This window comes from Sceloporus undulatus, chromosome 6, assembly GCF_019175285.1.
Source record: "Sceloporus undulatus isolate JIND9_A2432 ecotype Alabama chromosome 6, SceUnd_v1.1, whole genome shotgun sequence".
NCBI lineage: Eukaryota > Metazoa > Chordata > Lepidosauria > Squamata > Phrynosomatidae > Sceloporus > Sceloporus undulatus.
In genome coordinates, this window is record NC_056527.1 from 87,507,411 (window position 1) to 87,525,598 (window position 18,188).

At 40.7% G+C, this 18,188-nt stretch overlaps 1 protein-coding gene across 1 annotated transcript in view; it reads right to left on the minus strand.

The window, feature by feature from the left end:
• Positions 1-1,292: 1,292 nt before the first annotated feature.
• LOC121935629 (gasdermin-D-like) overlaps positions 1,293-18,188 on the minus strand; it is a 17,841-nt gene continuing 945 nt past the window's right edge. Inside the window, exons 2-12 of the mRNA XM_042477357.1 lie at positions 15,861-16,013; positions 12,328-12,582; positions 10,766-10,940; positions 8,478-8,640; positions 7,295-7,394; positions 6,737-6,790; positions 5,824-5,856; positions 4,737-4,876; positions 4,423-4,603; positions 3,625-3,698; positions 1,293-3,293 (exon numbers count right to left, since the gene is read on the minus strand). Of these exons, the coding sequence (XP_042333291.1) occupies positions 3,060-3,293; positions 3,625-3,698; positions 4,423-4,603; positions 4,737-4,876; positions 5,824-5,856; positions 6,737-6,790; positions 7,295-7,394; positions 8,478-8,640; positions 10,766-10,940; positions 12,328-12,538 (1,365 nt within the window). The 5' untranslated portion in view covers positions 12,539-12,582; positions 15,861-16,013 and the 3' untranslated portion in view covers positions 1,293-3,059. The remainder of the gene's footprint in view (positions 3,294-3,624; positions 3,699-4,422; positions 4,604-4,736; positions 4,877-5,823; positions 5,857-6,736; positions 6,791-7,294; positions 7,395-8,477; positions 8,641-10,765; positions 10,941-12,327; positions 12,583-15,860; positions 16,014-18,188) is intronic.

Consider the following 18,188-nt stretch of genomic DNA (forward strand, 5'->3'; position numbering starts at 1 on the left):
AAACTAGATCTTTTTTCTAAACTCAAGACTACCAGTGGAAACAGTAGTCATGGATATAGCTCCACTCTCTGACATCTAGTAGGACCTTCCTGTGCCTTGAATCCTGAATTGTGCTTTTTTGTCCTTACTTCATATCACTGAAAGCATGGAGTGAAAAAATGCAGAATATCTTGATAACAAGAAATAGGTGTGTTCAACTATTTGCTCCATACTCCACTACAAGAACATGGAGGTATATGCTGTTAGAGTTTAGATAGTTGCTGTTAAAAAGAATGAATGCAATCAAAACTGGAACCAGAAAGGCAAAACAGAACAAAATATTCAGTGGACAAGAAGTATGTGTCTCCACATCCTCATGGAGATCCCCACAGTCACACTAAAGTAAGCAGAATGGCTTCCCTAGATAGCTATGTTGCTCCCCACCACCACCATGTAGAGGTCTAGGAATATACAATAAATTGTTTTTTTTATATGTAGGACATGCTCTTTTCCACCCAAAAATGCTACTGCTTGTCCCAGTCATACTTGCCATCCTTTCTTCTAGATTAGCATTATTAAGCTCTTGATTTTATGGAGAAATTGGCCAGGAGGAAATGGAGAGGAACAGGAGAGGAACAGCTAAGACTGTGCAAATGGCCATAGGTCTACAAACAGGGAGCATATCATGGGAGGAGGAGTAGATAGCATGCTCTTGATTTAGTTGGATCTTCTCCCAAAGAACCTAGCTACTCATATTAAAGGCTACTAGACCCCTAGAGGGCAGAGCTTTATATAGCCAAGAAAGGTATGGTCACTTGACCTGATAGAAAATCTGTGGGCAGCTCATGCCATCTTGCCTGTGGAGGGTAGGCATTTGGTAATCCAGTGTGGGGTATCTTGGCGGTCTAGGTGAGCCAGGTGTTGCTAGAGCAGGACTACTGGAATTAATGCTGGTTCATGATCTCAGTAAGCAGAAATGATTCACCATATGTCATCTTGAGATCCAGTTGCTCTTGGCACAGGAACTCTTTGCCTGTGGCCCATGCTGCCTTTAATAAATTATGCTCAGAACATAAGCAGGTTGGGGATGTATATGTCTCTCTCTTAAGTATGCCAGACACAAAGCATCTTGCCTGTCTTGTTATGCAAGACTAACTGAAGATGCCAGGTATTAAACCTGGTTTGGTCCTAATTACAAACTACAGCTCCACTGAAATACAGCATCACCCAGTTACCACATATACAAATCAGTACAATATAAAATGAATAATACACGTACAAGAAAAAAATATTTTATTTACTTTTTACCCCACTTCCCTCTCCACTTGTCTAGGTAGGACAGTTTGTTGTGGCGGATCAGGTCAGGTCCACCATGACAGAAAATAAATATTAAAACAATACAAAGCAATAACTTTGTCTACATCACAAAGCAAGAATAAAATAACACAACTTTCCAAGGATAATCCCTCTCACACAAAAGCATCTTAATGTTCACAGTTTACTCCTTTAATTTCAAAGTTTATTCTCTATTTGGAACTGTGCTACGGCATATCTACCCTCTCTTCAGGACATTTTCAGGAGTAGAAAATCACTCTTGTGATCTTGCCAGGATGTTTAAGATGTATGTTTTTATAGTACTATTTAGAAATAAAGATTACATTTGAATGGCAAATCCAAGAGAAAGCCAGTACAATGGTCCCACATTTTGTAGTATTTCCATTAAAGAGGAGTTTTTTTCTTCTCCCCAGGTCCAAGTTTTTTCATAGGATGGGCCCAAAGTTCTTCTTTTTTGTCATTTTTATAGGAAAATAATATTGTATAATTACTCAGTCATGATCTAGTAATTACAGTTCACTATCCACAGGGGCAACTCATAGTAGGAATATGCAACTGGATTAGCAATAACACTTTGGTACACATTAATATGTTCAAACTTACTCTTATTATTCAGTAGATTGTCTTATGCTGTAAACATTATAACTGAACTTTAAAGTAATTGTTAAAATGGGAGATTAAATTATCTCTTAAAAGTTTAAAATAATACAGGATTGTAGGTACCCCTAAGCTTCAACAGGAGCGTGTATCTCTTAAAATGATGGCTTTGAAAATTAGCATGAAACATGGTGTGAAATAGCGAGATGCATGAAAAATTTCTACACCACAGTCAATATTGAGATAAGGGAAATGAGCCCTTTTCCCCTTTACTAAACTACATAACAGCATTTCACACACCCATTCCTACAAGTCCTGAAGTCCAGAAGACAATCTTTGTTATCTACCTTCCAGCAGTCCTCCCTATTAAAATCAGGGGCAACTTCTACTTATTAATGAAGAGACAATATCATGAGACATACCTTGGACAAGCATGCCTCCTTTCTAATAGCTGCCACAAAGAAGCATCCTATCTTTCATTTTAATTTTTAGAATCTAACTTGGAATCTAGGCCAGCATGTCAGACACATAGATACAGCTTCCAAATATGATAAATGAGATTGATAAGGGAGGACAAACATCTCCTAAACTTCAAAATATCTTCCATGAACTACATACAAACTGCTTCTTGTTTCCCATGATCTTTTGATCACCCGGACCCTTAACAGGAAAATAAGAGGTCTCATCAAGGGTCATTCAGATGTCATTTTTTTAGTGTGACAATTTGCTCACTCATGCAAACATTCAAATAAAGAGGGAATCAACTGAGATTGTTCAAGGCATGCAGAGTTTTATCCCGAGTCTATTCAGTTCTATTTGCATCAGTTATTTACATTACTGACAGTGCAAATCTTTTTTATAAAAAAAAACTCGGGCAGAAATCCGATATCGATTATCCCAGATCAAGTGAAGGTTTTGGCAGCCCCCCCCCCCCACTTAATCGGGTGCATTCAAGATGCATGTGAACAACCGAGATTCAAGCTGGATTCATCCTGGATTATTTTCACCATCTTAATGACCCCTCAGGTAACATGGAACCAAATAGGCTCAAAACAGTGGAAGCAGTAAGCACCATGCTGGATTTTACCATTGAGTCCAAGGTCCAGCAGGAGAGTATAATCTTTTTGAAATATGTTTTCCTTTCCCCTTCACCCACTTAAGATCAGCAGGACATACAAACTGGAGTAAAAAGCAGCCAGTTCTGAGAGGGCTTTATTATTCCACAGGCAAGTGATAGAGGTTTCCCCTGCTTCTAAATCCAGACCACAGGTTTGCAGTGCCTCTGCTGTTAGATCAGCTTCTTCATCCATCTGGGAATGGAACGGGAGAGTGAAAACACTACCTTCATCACCAGAAAGAATCCACTCCAGTATGCTATCCATCTTTGAAGTTAAAAAAAAAAGAGGATGAGTAAGTAAGAAAGAAGAAGAATAAGCGTTTACATGTCTCATTTCCAGTGTGACATAGGTGATTATCATACACAGGTGGGATAGGGGCAAGATCTCTCCCTTGTCCTTATCCCGTCCATGACAGTGATCATGCAAAAGCCTTTCGTAACATAGTGCTGATCCTGCCATTATCCTGTCATTGAAGTGATATTGCATTAACGCGAACCAGGGATACATGTTTAGTATTAGTTAGAATGAGTGGGGTGGGGTGGGGAACAAGCAAGTAAACTACAACACAGAAGGAATTAAGCTAGAAGGGCCTCACCATCTCCAGTTGTTTGGCCATCATATTCTTCTCCATAATGGTCTCCAACAGAGGCAGCATCTCATAGTCCAAGTCTGTGAACACGGTTCCCAAGAAGAGAGAACAGAGGGAGTTGCAATTAGGAAAATGATAATGTCATGCCTGGAATGGTGTATTTCAGTTCTCCATGTATTGTTTTCTTGAGAGCCAGTGTGGATGGCTTTTTGCATTGCAAACAGGGCTAGGGGGATGCAAACTCACATGAACTCACTGCTCACCTACAGGAGTCATTGCTCCAGTTCATATGATCAGTTGTGGGCCAGGGCTGAAAAAAAATACTGTACTGGGTTAACAGTGCAAGCCCATTCACTTATGGCCCTATGGACGTTGTTAGATTCCAACTGCCTTCAGTCTTACAGTTAGAAAATATTACTTTTTAAACTACAGAATGGTCACTCCCCCCATTGAAAGTCATTCAAAGAGCAGAAGATGAAATGATTAGAGATCCTCAATCTATGTCCATTTTAAAGACCAATGGCAGTGAAGTGGTCCATCAATAGTTAGCACCTTGGTAGCAGACTGGGCAGCCAAACACAAATATCTGATCCCAATCGTCCCTAGTCTCTGTGCCATGAATAGTGAGGTGCATAGAATTTCTATTTAAATTACTCTGAGTTGCATGTGAATTAGTATACGAAAATCTGTGACCTCTTTTTTAATCATACATTTCGTCTTGTGTGTGTGTGTGTGTGTGTGTGTGTGTGTTTGTGTGTGTTCAGAGGGCCCATAGCCACACAACTGACAGTGATCTCCACATACCATCTATTGATGAACAAAAGAAGAGCACTGGTCCCCAGAGGTCTCTTTGGCTCTCTCCTTTCTCCGTTTCTGGGAAAACCCCTAAGTTAGACAGCAACATTTCCACTGAAGGCCGAAATTCTTCATTCAATGATTCCAACATGGAGCGATCAACGTTGTCCCCCACCATAGAAAGTTCCAGCTAGTATGGAATATTATGCTAATTAGTAATTTAATAGCAATGAAAGAGACAACTGCCAAAAAAATTAATAATAATAACCACAAGAAAACTTCAACTTGCAACTGCAGAGACACTGAGAAAAGAGCATACATACCACTGACTGAACAGTGGAGGGAATATCTCCATCTTGAAACAATATCCCAAAGGATTCCAGAAGATTCTTTTTTGTGACCTGGCTGAGATATATCAATGGCTCATATGCCTCCTTAACAGCATTTTTGACTTGCTGGACACCTGAAAATTGTTGGTTAAGGTTAGTTTCATTACTTCTGCAGCAAGTTTAATAATACACAGAGGACGTTCCTATGCTGTTGACCTAATGATGGACAGCTAAGCTCCAACATTAGGGGGAAGCACATGATGCATCTCTTGGAGAACTCTATTGTTTCTGACTTCAGGAAGAGGTCTGGTTTCCTATAATGCCCCCCCCCCAAAAAAAAAAACAGGAACTCTGTTTATTAGGAACAAGGTCTACAGCCCTGCTCTTCGACATACCTGCTTTTCACTATGCATGGAATAAATACCTATATTTTGATATGGAATATCAGACTACACCAGGATTGAGAATCTTGTGGTCCTCCAGATGTTCCTGGACTATAAATTCCACCATTCTTAGCCAACATTGTCAATGTTGAGGAATTTTATGGAGTATAGTTCAAAAACATCTGGAGGAACGCAGATTCCCATCCGCAAAAGGGACAATCTGCCCAGCTCCCTGGAATTCTGAAGTGATACAGTTGGCAAGAATCACATGATTCATGTAGCTTTTCCTGGAGAGCCACATTACTCTTTTTTGTGATGGTAGATTCTCACTGGCACATCTCATAATTAACAAATTAACAAAGTTTACCACAGCAGGGGCATCACTAGGAAGTGCGGGGAATACTGTCAATGCCTGGTGACACCTCGAGGGTGGTGTCACCCAGTGCTCCTTGCTGGTGGTTCTGCTGGCCAGGTAAGAAAGAGAGTCATCTCTCTTTGCTGCCTGGCCAGCAGGTCCACCAGATGCAGAAAAGGCTGTTGAAGCGAGCAGGGGGGTATTAAAATATTATCCTTACCAGGTGTCAAATATACTAGGTAAATCTCCACACCTGAAAGCCATAGCCCCCTGCAGCTTTCTACAGCTACTACTACCGCTTTAGGGAAGATCTTGAAGGAAGAAACAAGAAATGCCGACTTGCCTGTAAGTGAGGAGCCCAGTTCGTCCTGGAATTCTAAAAAAGAAATTTAAAATTAGCTTACATTTATAACCTGAAAGAGAAACATTAATGTTCCCTAAGTACTTACACTTTATTCCAAATGAATTATGTACTTTTTCATTTTGCCAGGATATTATGAAGTGGAAGTCTCTCTTAACTTGCCTCTCACTGAGAGCCCATGGACAAAGCAGGTGTGGAATCCTGAGATTTGTTGTTTGGACAGGGATATTTGTAATTTTCATCCAGAGAGCTCTAGTAACTCATTAAACTACAAATCCCAAGATTCCATAGGATTCTGCCATGCCAATTAAAATGGAAACATAGTGTTATAATTGTATATAAATGTGAAATGGTTCTAGCAGATGCAGCAGAAAGTCAGTCTGTGCTGCAACTGAGACTCAAATAAGCAAAGAGCTAACTTTGCTCTTTTCAGCAAATACTATGGCATTGCATATTTTCCTAAGAATCTGATATTGAATAGAAATCAGATGGAATGTTAGTATTGTGAAGCATAATTTTATCCTCACCTTCCGTATGCATAAATAAGCCTTACATCACAGAAACACAATAATCTCCAGTAACTTTCTTCTAAGGAAAGAACATTGGTGAACACTGCAACTCATGAATCTCTTCACTGCTCTCGGAAGTACATTTTGTGTGAATTATAAGTATAATCAATATGCAAACGGATCTTGCAGCACCTTTGACACTAACTGAAAGAGAAAACTTGGTAGCATGAGTTTACCTCATGCATCTGAGGAAGCAGGCTCACGTCTATGAAAGTTCATGTTACCAACTTTTCTCTTCCAGTTAGTGCTATAAGAACTCTTTGCATACTGATTTTCCAGAGTAACACAGCTATGTCTTTGAATTATAAACATAATGTTCAACATACCATTATAAGCAAGCAAAGAAGCCAACTTTGTTTGAAACCTTGGGCAGGAGATAACTGAAGGGAAGACAAAATAAAACAAAAAATGATAAAGAATAGAGTTCTTTATGATTTCTAAGTGAACAAAAGGTTCCAGATGCCCAATGCTCTGGAGCAACTTGGAATACTGTACAATTTAACTCAATGTAGCTGCTGCACAGAACAGATACTGTCTCCATCCATGTGAACACTCCCCACACTGGACAGGATAATTCATACATCATAAAACAATCTTCATCCTCATGTTGTTATTTTTCGGTCACTGGCTTTTGTATGGTTATAGTATAAATTGTTTTATTTTGGACCTTAAGTCACTTTGAAGATTTTGTTGAAAGGTGGAGACTGATGTTTTAAATAACTATTCCCACCTACAACACTACAATAACTATCCCCACCTACAACACCATTTTAAATAACTATAGTCCCATCCCTTGACATGCACTGACCACCCTCTAGATGTTTCCACATGCTATGCAGAATCTACACTCACTTCAATGCATCTTCAAAACGGTTTTCACTCACCAAGGTCTTCCTCACGCGTCTGGAGCTTTTCAACCCCATAGGCCATCACCGTGCCTCGGGGAATTAACACCGATCTCTTTTTCACTCTTGTGTTCAGACCCTGGGAATTTGAATACAGATTGTTACGGGATGCTTTGCACTAAGGCTGGGTAGGCATCAGGCCTGTTATATCTGCCTGATATAGTTTTCTTTCTGGGAACCTAAAGTTCATCAGGACAAAGACACTGACAGGAGACAATACCCAAATACACCTGTATTTTTGCATCTGGGCCTTTCATAAAGACAGAAATGAGGGTACCATGTAATTTATGAATGTAGACAATATGTTAATTTTACAGAGAAACATGTAGCTATGAGCCCATATGAACAGGCCAAAATAAAGCTGCTTTAGGTCACTTTGGAAGTATGCTGTTTAAATGCTGCATGTGTCCTAAAAGGCCAGAAGCCACACCAAAGTCACGCTCTAGTCCTAAGACTGGAGCACATCTTTGGCATAGCTTCCTGGCCTCTTAAGATATGCATATAATTTAAACAGCATACCTCCAAAGTGACCTGAAGCAGCTTTATTTTGGCCTGTCTTTTATGGGCCCTAAGTTAACTAAAATCATTATTTTCATTTGGTAATAGGTAGAACACAAACTTGCTAACAGCCACTTCCTTATTATAACCTTGCATGTCACAAATTTCAACTATCCTTTATTGCTGTTTTGAAAATCTTGTAACATTATTCCCAAGGAGAATACTAAAATGCAAGCAGCTGTATTGATCTTTAGTAACAAACCAATTATAGTATTTTCATCTCCATCAGGAGCAGGTTTTACTGTAATTACACAAATGCTTCATGTAAGAGTGGGTCATCTTCAAATACTGTGCATTACAAAAGATGTAATTCGCAACTATATATTTAGGTCCTGGGAAAGTCTACACCACCATCCCAATATCAGTAATTTGAGGCGTGCAACTGCACACATAGAGAGGAAGGAAGGTAATTTAATTGTCCCTGCTAAAAAAAATGCTGGGGTTTTTGATCTGGTGAGCCCTGATTCTGCTATACCACTGCAATTCAACTCTGCAATGGTGTTCGCATGGCACAATTATCTTCCACATTTCTTGGTTTGCTTATAGTTCTTCTAGAGGCGGGAGAGGAAAAGAAAAAAGATCAAGCAAAAGGCCCCAGACAAACCTGAATCTGAAGTAACTCTGCCACAATAACCTCTCCCTTGCCTCCTACTTGCATGGTCTCTTCTACCAGAAGTGAGTCTGTTATCTCAAAGGCTTCCGTCACAATGTAGAATTGCAGTTTAGGGTAAACTTGCTGGATAAAGCCGAGGGATGTCTCCGTTGTCCTGCAGGCAATAGGGAGAAATGTAGCAACTGCTGGAATGTAGCAACTGGAAAGGGTCCTGGACTCTGAAGAGCTGCTGAAAGGAAACCTCAAAACCTCTCTCTGATGCCCCTCATGACTAGAGCTAAGAGGTCTTCCCAGGCCTCAAGGTAAGGCAAACCCAATTCATTTTGCTGTAAGTCCTAGAATTCTCCAAGCAGTATGGCCACTTACCATAGTTGGGGGGGGGGGATTCTGAGAGTTATAGTTTTTTTAAAAACTTCCAAACTTTTGCTTTTTGAGGAGAAAGACAAGATGTTACCCACCCACCCATTCCATGGGGAGAAGGCAACAGCAGTGGCAATATAAGATCAATTGGTAGCTTGCTTTCACTTGGCACCAGCAAGCTATCTTTTAGAAGTTGTGGAGCAACCCACTTGTAAACACTGCCTTTTCCTCAAACACTTTGTCAGCATCCTTCACTACAGGTACACAGAGACAATCAGCCAGCTGAAAGCATGGAAAGAATATTTGACAGTGCTCTTCTCTTCACCAAGAAAAGATGTTCTGGACATGTTGATTCACCTCGTGGGGGAAAAACCGTCCAATGCTATGAAATTGTCCACTCCTCTGTTGTCATCCCTTCACTGACTCCCTTTCCCTTCAGAATTTGTTACAAGCTTCTTTTGTTAACTTTCAAAGCTCTCCAGGATTTTATATACTTCCTAGCAGAGATGACCTGTCTCTAAAATTAGGAATGAATTTATCCTGAATTCCCAATTAAAGTATGGCTTTGTTTTTCTTGCCCTTGCCTGCCCTCTAGTGTTCAGTGTTGGAAGTACACTAATATAAATCCTCTAAAAGCCAAAAGGCATCTGCGTTAAACAGGTCCTTGCCTGCCCCCTTTTGTCAAGGGGACCAGGGAACACCCTTTGTTTCAATCATGTGTTATTGCAAGCTGGGTACCACAGCTTTAAAGACAGGGCTGGTTGATGGAGCCAATGCTGTTCCTCCCATAGCTGCTCCAAGTCGAATGAGAGCTCTGCCAGTGCTAGACCATAGTAGATTTGACTCAAGCGGAGTTTCCATTCAGCTTGCAGAAACTATGGGAGAAGCAGGTGTAAAATTGAGAGAGTATTTATTTCCTCTGCAGCATCCTGGCTTAGGACTCTAATGAAAGAAAAACCACAGCTTGGAGCCCAGTGGTACACCTTCTACCATATCTTCCAACTGACTCTATTTGGCACAGAGAGTCCTGATTAATCCTTTGCCATCCCACTTTTTCAGCTGCTCTAAACATATCCAGTTTCTCTCTCTTCCTCCCACTTTCCCTCTTTGTCCTCTGCTTACTTTGATGCAAACTGCGTTCAAAGTGCAAAAGGAATTTGCACTGAGTTGACTCAGGAGGAAGAAGAGGAGTAGAAGGATGAAGTTTTAACCTTCCCAGTAGTTTCAGGTGAAAGCAAACTGCTGCAACTTCTCCTACCTCTGTTTTCCCACATTAATAATGTTTGCCATCTTTAACCATATTCTGATGCTACTTATCCACATGAATTATGGTTTTCATTTGTAAAATGTTGGAGTTCTGGTCTAATATTGTAAGGATTTACAACATCCTGTTTCTGTGACTGGAGTCCAGAGGCAACTTGTTTCAATAATACTAAACAAGCCAGTTTCCTTACCCTCAGCCATTTTCCCCTGCTGTCAGCAGCTGCAAAGGCATGCTTCTTAAGTTCTAGATAGGCTTGCTGGAGACAGATTGTAGTCTTAAGAAGAAAATCCAAATAGTACATTCCCTCAGTCTCACCGAATGAAAATTCTGTAAGTATCAGACAAGTCCTGTTTTTTCATGGTGACTTCCATAACAAAACATTAGTGCCACATGGGTCATCTCCAACTGTCTACTCAACTCTTTGCAGCTTGTAATGACCCCCAAACTCTGTTGCTTGAGACTGCTGTCTCCTTTTTGCTCAATTGTAGGGCTTACTGTAGTTCTACACAACACTCTCAAGAATGTCTGTTTGCATGAATAAAAAATAAAACATGATGCATCATCATCGGAGTTATGTAAAATGCCCAGCAACCCTGGCTTGTTTTGCTTTTTCTCCTTTCCATTCCCATATAGCAATTTCCAAAGCCATGCTCACCACAACTCCCTGATGTCCACATAGGTCTTCTTCACATATACTGGAGAGGCAGTTGAGCATGTTGAACCCAAGCCACTAATTTCCACTTGTGCATAATGAATCTTAAGGTTTACCCTTGCACTGGATTTATGGCATGTGTTTGCAGAAAACAAGAGTGGTTCAGAGTGCTTCAGCTCTAGAAAGAAAGAAAGAAAGAAAGAAAGAAGGCAAAACCAGACGTTTGTTTAGAACAATTGGGTTGTTGGAGAAGGTTGGACATATTTGACCATGCATGTATCAATTTTTCAGAGCTATAAATGTGTGTGTATGTGTGTGTACAGTTTATTTGTAACAAATTCCCAACAATTATAATGAAACAACAATAGTGTGATGTTAACATGCTAATCATCAAGTAACAGCTACCACTAATATATTTGCAGTTTTGAATAACATTCCAAAACCTATTGTTCATAATCTAATCATAGGAGAAACCTGTGGTGAGACTAAAGCTCTGAAAACAACTTGGGGTAACAATTTGAGATGTTTTGTGGTGGATGTGAGTTATCACACCTGCACACTTTATGTATGATTTAGCCATGTTTTAGGGACCAGTGTCTTTAATGTGACTTGAGCATTTTGCTATCTATCTATGTATTTTGCTATCCTGGAACCAAATCCCAGCAGATATGAAGGGCCCACTGTATTCTTTGAAACTTAACAGTTTTATTAATTGCTAATAATCTGTTGGCCATGTATTAGTTTTCAGGTTTTGTATGTGGTTTTCCCCCCATTTATATACAAAATGGTGGCACAAAACGGTCCCAACAAATCTATTGATTTTTGCCACTGGGAGGCATGTCTCTAACTGGGATGACAAATGTCCCCTTCTGTTTTTTTGTTGCAGGAAAGCAGAAATCATAACTGGTTCCCAATAGTTTGATCCAGTTTGGGGGGGGGGGTATTATTTTCTTCCATGGGAGTAAAGCTGTAATTGATGTGGATCAGAAAATACTTCACAGTATAAGGAATGAATGTTTTAGTATTTTGATTTGATTTGACTTGACTATTATTCCATTGTGTGCTTTCTGGCTCTGAGGGTTCATCACAACTGAGTCTACTTCTCCTGTTTCAAATGAAGCTAACTTTTTTATTCCAGTGCACAGGAATAAATATGTGTGATTGGCAAACTAATAAAAAACAGATTTACAGAAAAAGAAGAAAAAGGTCATGCTTTACTTGTTCTTGAGTGCCTTCAAGTTGTTTCTAGTGGCCTTGAGGTGAACATATCATGTGTTCTTTTTTGAATGCCATACATATTTCTAAGGTGTATTATATTTCTTTATTATAAAATACAAACCTTGAACATGTGAGTGGTAGTAAGGCACTTTATCTATCTTTTTAGATATTGTTTGATTCCATTAGGCTCAGCCATTCATGGACAATGGTCAAGGATGATATGAGCTGCAATCTTAAAGCATTTAAGGTACCACCAATTCCCCATCTTTGCCCTCCAGATTCTGTAAAGCTGTGCAAAACACAGACTGCCCTGATAGAAGCATTGCATATGAAATGGCATACAGTACCTATCTCCATCGTTGCTCCGTCCTGCAATATATCTCTCAGCTTGAATGCAGTTGGGGAATACTTTCGGGTATGCCACGGAAACCTGGAGTGCTCTTTGGTCACCAAGGAAAGAGGCCGGAAGCTATCGCTATGTGCCAAACTGGTCACAGGAATCAGCTTCCCATCTGAGTCCAGCTCTTGTATGAGCTGCTTGGACAGCCTCTTAAACATTTCCCCTTGGCAGCAAGTGGATTAGTGGGAACACAGCATACAACCTGCAGGAGGAAACCAATACAGTATTATTATCTATATTTCAGTAGCTGCAGATGCCAACATGTCCTAGGTTTCATATGGGATAAAGGGTCAGTCCAGTGTTGTTAAAACACAAATAAAATAGAATACAGTGAAAGGAAAACTATCCCCAAGGCTTCCATAAAATCTCAGCCTCCTAAAAAGATCAACCCTGGCCACAGAAACTCTTTGCCATTTAATATTTTCCACAGTATTCTGCTCAGTGTGAAATCAGGGTTGTTGCTGCATAACTTCAAGTCGAAGGGTGCTCAACAATGGCTCCTTTTCATCCTGGAGAGAAGTGACCAGTGGGGTCACACAGGGCTCTGTCCTGGGCCCAGTACTGTTCAACATCTTTATCAATGACTTGGATGACAGAATTGTGGGCATATTTATTCAATTTGCAGATGGCACCAAATTAGGAGGAGTAGCAAATACTCCAGAGGACAGGATCCAAATTCAAAATGACCTGAAGCTGGGCCAAAGCTAACAAAATGAAATTCAACATGGAGAAATGTAAGGTACTGCACTTAGGGCAGAAAAATAAAATGCACAGATATAGGATGGAGGACACTTGGCTGAATGAGACTACATGTAAAAGGTATCTGGGAGTCCAAGTAGACCACAAGTTGAACACGAGTCAACAGTGCGATGCGGCAGCAAAAAAGGCCAATGCAATTTTAGGCTGCATCAATAAAAGTATAGTGTCTAGATCAAGGGAATTAATACTGCCACTCTATTCTGCTTTGGTCAGGCCCCACCTGGAATACTGTGTCCACATCTGGACACCACAATTCAAAAATGACATTGAGAAACTGGGGCGTGTCCAACGAGGGCGACTAAAATAGTGAAGTGCCTGGAAACCATGCCCTATGAGGAAAGATTCAGGGAGCTGGGGATGTTTAACCTGGAGAAGAGAAAGTTAAGAGGTGGGAGGAACGGGAATTATTAGTTTCTGTTAAATTTTGTTGGGTTGTGTAGGGGTTTTGTAATTTGTTCATTAGGGAATGACCCTTTTTTCCTTCCCTCTTTGCCTTGGGGTTTGGTTATTAATGCTGGGCTAATTCTGTTTGGATATGTTATTGCTGTTATGTAATATTGGCTGTTTTTGAGACATGTATTGATTTTTTATCATGTATTGTATGCTGTCTTTGTATTGAAATTGCATTGTTATTTGCTATTTTCCTATGCTTGAGATATGTAATGTTATGTCACTGTTGTAATTGTTAACATGTTGTATACCGCCCTGATCAGTGGAAGGGCGGTATAAAAATAAAACTTTTATTATTTATTATTATTATTTGATAGCTCTGTTTAAATATTTGAAGGGATGTGATATTGAGGAGGGAGCAAGCTTGTTTTCTGCTGCTCCAGAGAGCAGGACCCGGAACAATGGATGCAAGCTCCAGGAAAAGAGATTCCACCTCAAGATTAGGAGGAACTTCCTGACAGTAAGGGCTATTCGACAGTAGAACAAACTCCCTCGGAGTGTAGTGGAGTCTCCATCCTTAGAGGGCTTTAAACAGAGGCTGGATGGCAATCTGTCGGGAATGCTTTGATTTGGATTTCCTGCATGGCAGCGGGTTGGACTGGATGGCCCTTGTGGTCTCTTCCAACTCTACGATTCTATGATTCTATTTCTGACTTTTCCATCATTAAATCCATTATGAAGGTGGTGAGGCAGGGAGAACTACTAATCCTAAAGTACCATACAGGTGGTTTTTTTCCTTCAGGAAATCTTTTTTTTAAATCTTCCTTGAAAATGGATATTCCTACAACCTTTACATAAAAATAGAAAATGTGTGTCGGAATAGGATTAGCTGGGAAAAGACCTGAATAAAATGTCACAGTTATTGGCTCTTATTTAAAGGTTTTTTTTTCTCCCAAATTGAGAAAGAGCACGGTGGGGATGGGAATAAAATTATTCTTGTTAAATATTTCATTTATTCAACTCAGCCCCTCCCAACCCCCAGTGCCTCCACATAAAATCTAAATGGGCCATTGCTAAGGGTTTTTTATTGCTTTGTAGATTAGTAATGATTTCTGCAGTCCTTTTGAAAAGTTCAAAGAACATTTCTCTATTTTGTTCCCAGAGATTCCGCTTCTGAGGGTGTGTCTACACTGTAGAAATAGTGCACTTTAACACCACGTTAACTGCCATGGCTCCATCCAAAGAGTCAGGGGGTTGGTAGCTTTGTGAGGCACCAGCACTCTTGGGCAAAGAAAGCTAAAGACCTTGTAAAACTACCAATTCCAAGATTCCACAGGATGGAACTACAGCACTCAAAGTAGTATCAAACTGCATTATTTCTACAGTGCTAGCAAGAGTGAATTTTCTGGAATACCACCATCAGAATTCCCTGACCACCAGCATGGTCACTGGGAGTTTCAGTCCAACAAACGCAATATTGCTAAGCTTGGCTCCACACTTCTATATTCATTAGTAGATATTTCAAAGATGAAAACCCTGGAGACATGCAGTCAAGCAACATCACAGTATGATGGCAAGATGGCAAAAGTTATTAATGAAGAAGAAAACACAAGCTAGAAGAGACTGCAGCAGTTTACTTTTGCCAGAGCCTACTGGAAAGGATAGGATTCCTTTACCCTTGATGCTCAACCCACCATTGTGCCTGGTAGATAAGTTTTGCAAGGTATAGTTTTCATAGTGTTTGTTGTTCTTGTTGTGTGCCTTCAAGTCACTTCCGACTTATGGCAACCCTAAGACAACCCTAGCATGGGGTTTTCTTGGCAAGCATTGGAGGGTTGCCATTGCCATCCTCTGAAGCTGAGAGAGTGTGACTTGTCCAAGGTCATCCAGTGGGTTTCCATGGCCAAGCTGGGAACTGAACCCTGGTCTCCAGAGTGGTAGTCCAACACTCAAACCACTATGCCATAGTGCACAATGCCTTTTAAAGCAGCAACAGCAATAACAAAAATCACAACCTTTTTTCCTCCTCCTCAAGAATGAACTAAACCTCTTCAACCAGATATAAGAGTGGGGGAAAATAATGTACCCATGAGCTTTTCACAACTTTACATCCTCCAAATACTGTACTTTCCATCGCCCTGACCACAGGACATGTTTGGTTGTGGCTGATGGGAGTTACAGTCCAAACCTTCTGGAGGCTTCTAGGTGGAGGGAAAGTTGGTTACTGTACACCCAAGGCAACAATACCTCAATCACACAACATCCCAAGCCCCAGCACTGGAAGGAACTGAAAGAATTTGCCTTTTTCCCTAGATAATGTATTTGGCTTACCTGAACTCTGAAGTCTTTGGGTGTCTTGTATGAATTGTTAGCCTCTGATGACAATAACTCAGAATGCAGCAGACTCTGTAGTGTCTCCCCTTCGCATGAGCTGTCCAAATACACTAAATGAGTTGTGAAATATAATGCAGGGGTTCTTGTTTTCTGTTCATAAAAGGAAGTTAGAACTTCAGACATCTCACTGTCAAATTCTCCCCCCTCCTCCTCATGACTCATGAACAGACCGGTGTATTTTGGTCATCCAAGGGTTATTGAGAGATTCAAGTATACTGAGGGCCAAGCCTACTGTAACCCCAACCAAGGGGAACAGACTACAGTTCTTCAATGGGGATAAGAAAACACTCTGCTCATGGTCAGAGAAACTGAATGTTTCATTATTGTTAGGGTTGCCCCGGGGGGTAAATGTTAACTATGTATTCACATGGCTCGCAGGGAATCAGGCTAGGAAAATGGCAGTGAAGGTGAGGATTTCTAGAGCAGCCTACAACATCATGCTGTGATATGTAGCCGTGCTACTCAAAGTAGTGGTCCCTGGAGCCATTGGCTGTTTTTCCCTGGCAAGTTTCCAGGAAAGGTGGTCTCCTGTCCGAGTAATAACCAGGGGAGATCCTGCTTAGCTTCAAAGATCAGAAAGGATGTGGTGACTTTAGAATGTTTGGACCCTATTGAGATATTATTCAAAGTGGAAAAAAATCATCATACAAATAGGGACAAGGCCATCAATTTGCCCCGCCTCTGATGTACCATCACATAACTCCACCCCAATCATCCAAAATTTCACAGGTGAAAGACACATGTGGCCAAGCAGCATCAGTGTGTGGTCATGATGGCAAAAGTTATAAATAAGAACATACATGGAAGGAAAGTCTGCAGCAGTTTGCTTTTGCCTGAGTCTACAGGGAATAGCAAGATTCTGCTTTCTCCTCTCCAGAGTGGGACAGTTGGAGGGAATGCAGACAATCCATTCATACAAAAGGAGTGGACACTTTCAGCAGGCAAGCATTTTTTGTTACACTATAAGAGCAGATGTTTCCACACAAGACAGATCCCACCCAACAGTGCAGAGCTGGACAGATTTGCTGTTGGTTTGTGAATCTGTTTTGGTAAGGGACAAAAAACAAGAAGCCAGTTTAGACACCAGGCAAAACTTTATATTTCTGGTTTCTTTTAATCAGTCACACGTGAGGAGGTGAGATGATTCAACTGGATCACATCACAGGAAATAATAACGCAAGCAGATGGAAAGCAACTCTTCTGCTCCATGATGCAAAGGCTCTTGCAGTGCTCAAAGGTTTACAGCTGGTTTCCTGAATTACCCCCAACTTAGTACAGCTCAGGGACATGCCCGTTGCTTCTGCAAATTCCAAAATGCTTACAGCTGCACTCCCTGACCTGTACAACCACCCCTATCGTCCCCAGTCACTCCTAGTTGTGCCAGCTGATGGTGAAGAGAGCTGTAATCCAATGTATGGAGAGTACCTAGAGAGTGTAGGAATCATATTTATCATCTATCAATTTTTATTATTTATTTCAATATTTATATTTACATTTACCCCACTCTTCAGTCAAAAAGGGTTCCACAATATTTATCTGCAGTAGCACCATTCTGACCTCATGCTGGCATATTGTTTCCTGTTATGAACAAAGTAGGGACAATGTCTAGCTAAAGCTTCCCTACCCTGAAGTCCCCAGATCTCAACTGATCATGGAAACTAAGCAGGTGCAGGCCTGGTTAGTACTTGGACAGGAGTTGCTGTTGTTATTGTCGCATGCCTTCAAGTCATTTCTGATTTGGCAGCCCTATCGTGGGGTTTTGTTTGCAAGATTTGTTCAAAGGAGGTTTGCCATTGCTTTCCCCTGAGGCTGAGAGCATGGGACTTGCCCAAGGTCACCCAGTGAGTTTCATGACCAAGCCAGAAATCGAACTCTAGTCTGTGCAGTTGCAGTCCAACACTCAACCTTCCTGAGGGGTGCCAGCTGGGAATTGAACCCTGGTCTTCAGAGTCTTAGTCCAACACTCAAATCACTAAACCATGCTGCGTCTAGTCTGAACCTGCTAGGAAAGCAAATTTCCATCCTATTCTGGTTGTGACCTAAATAAACCCATTCATTCATTCATTCATTCATTCAAGAGTCTCGCATTCCCCTTCTCTTCCCTAGGATGAGCTAATTGAGTGCCTGCCACGTTTGTATTTTGAATTCAGTTTGAAGCCATTCAAATAATCTGAAGATGAAGCAAGAAAGTAGTAAGAACAGAGAGCTAATGGGACATTTTAAAAGCAGGTGAAAAAATAGGACAATATAGGATTAATCAGGACT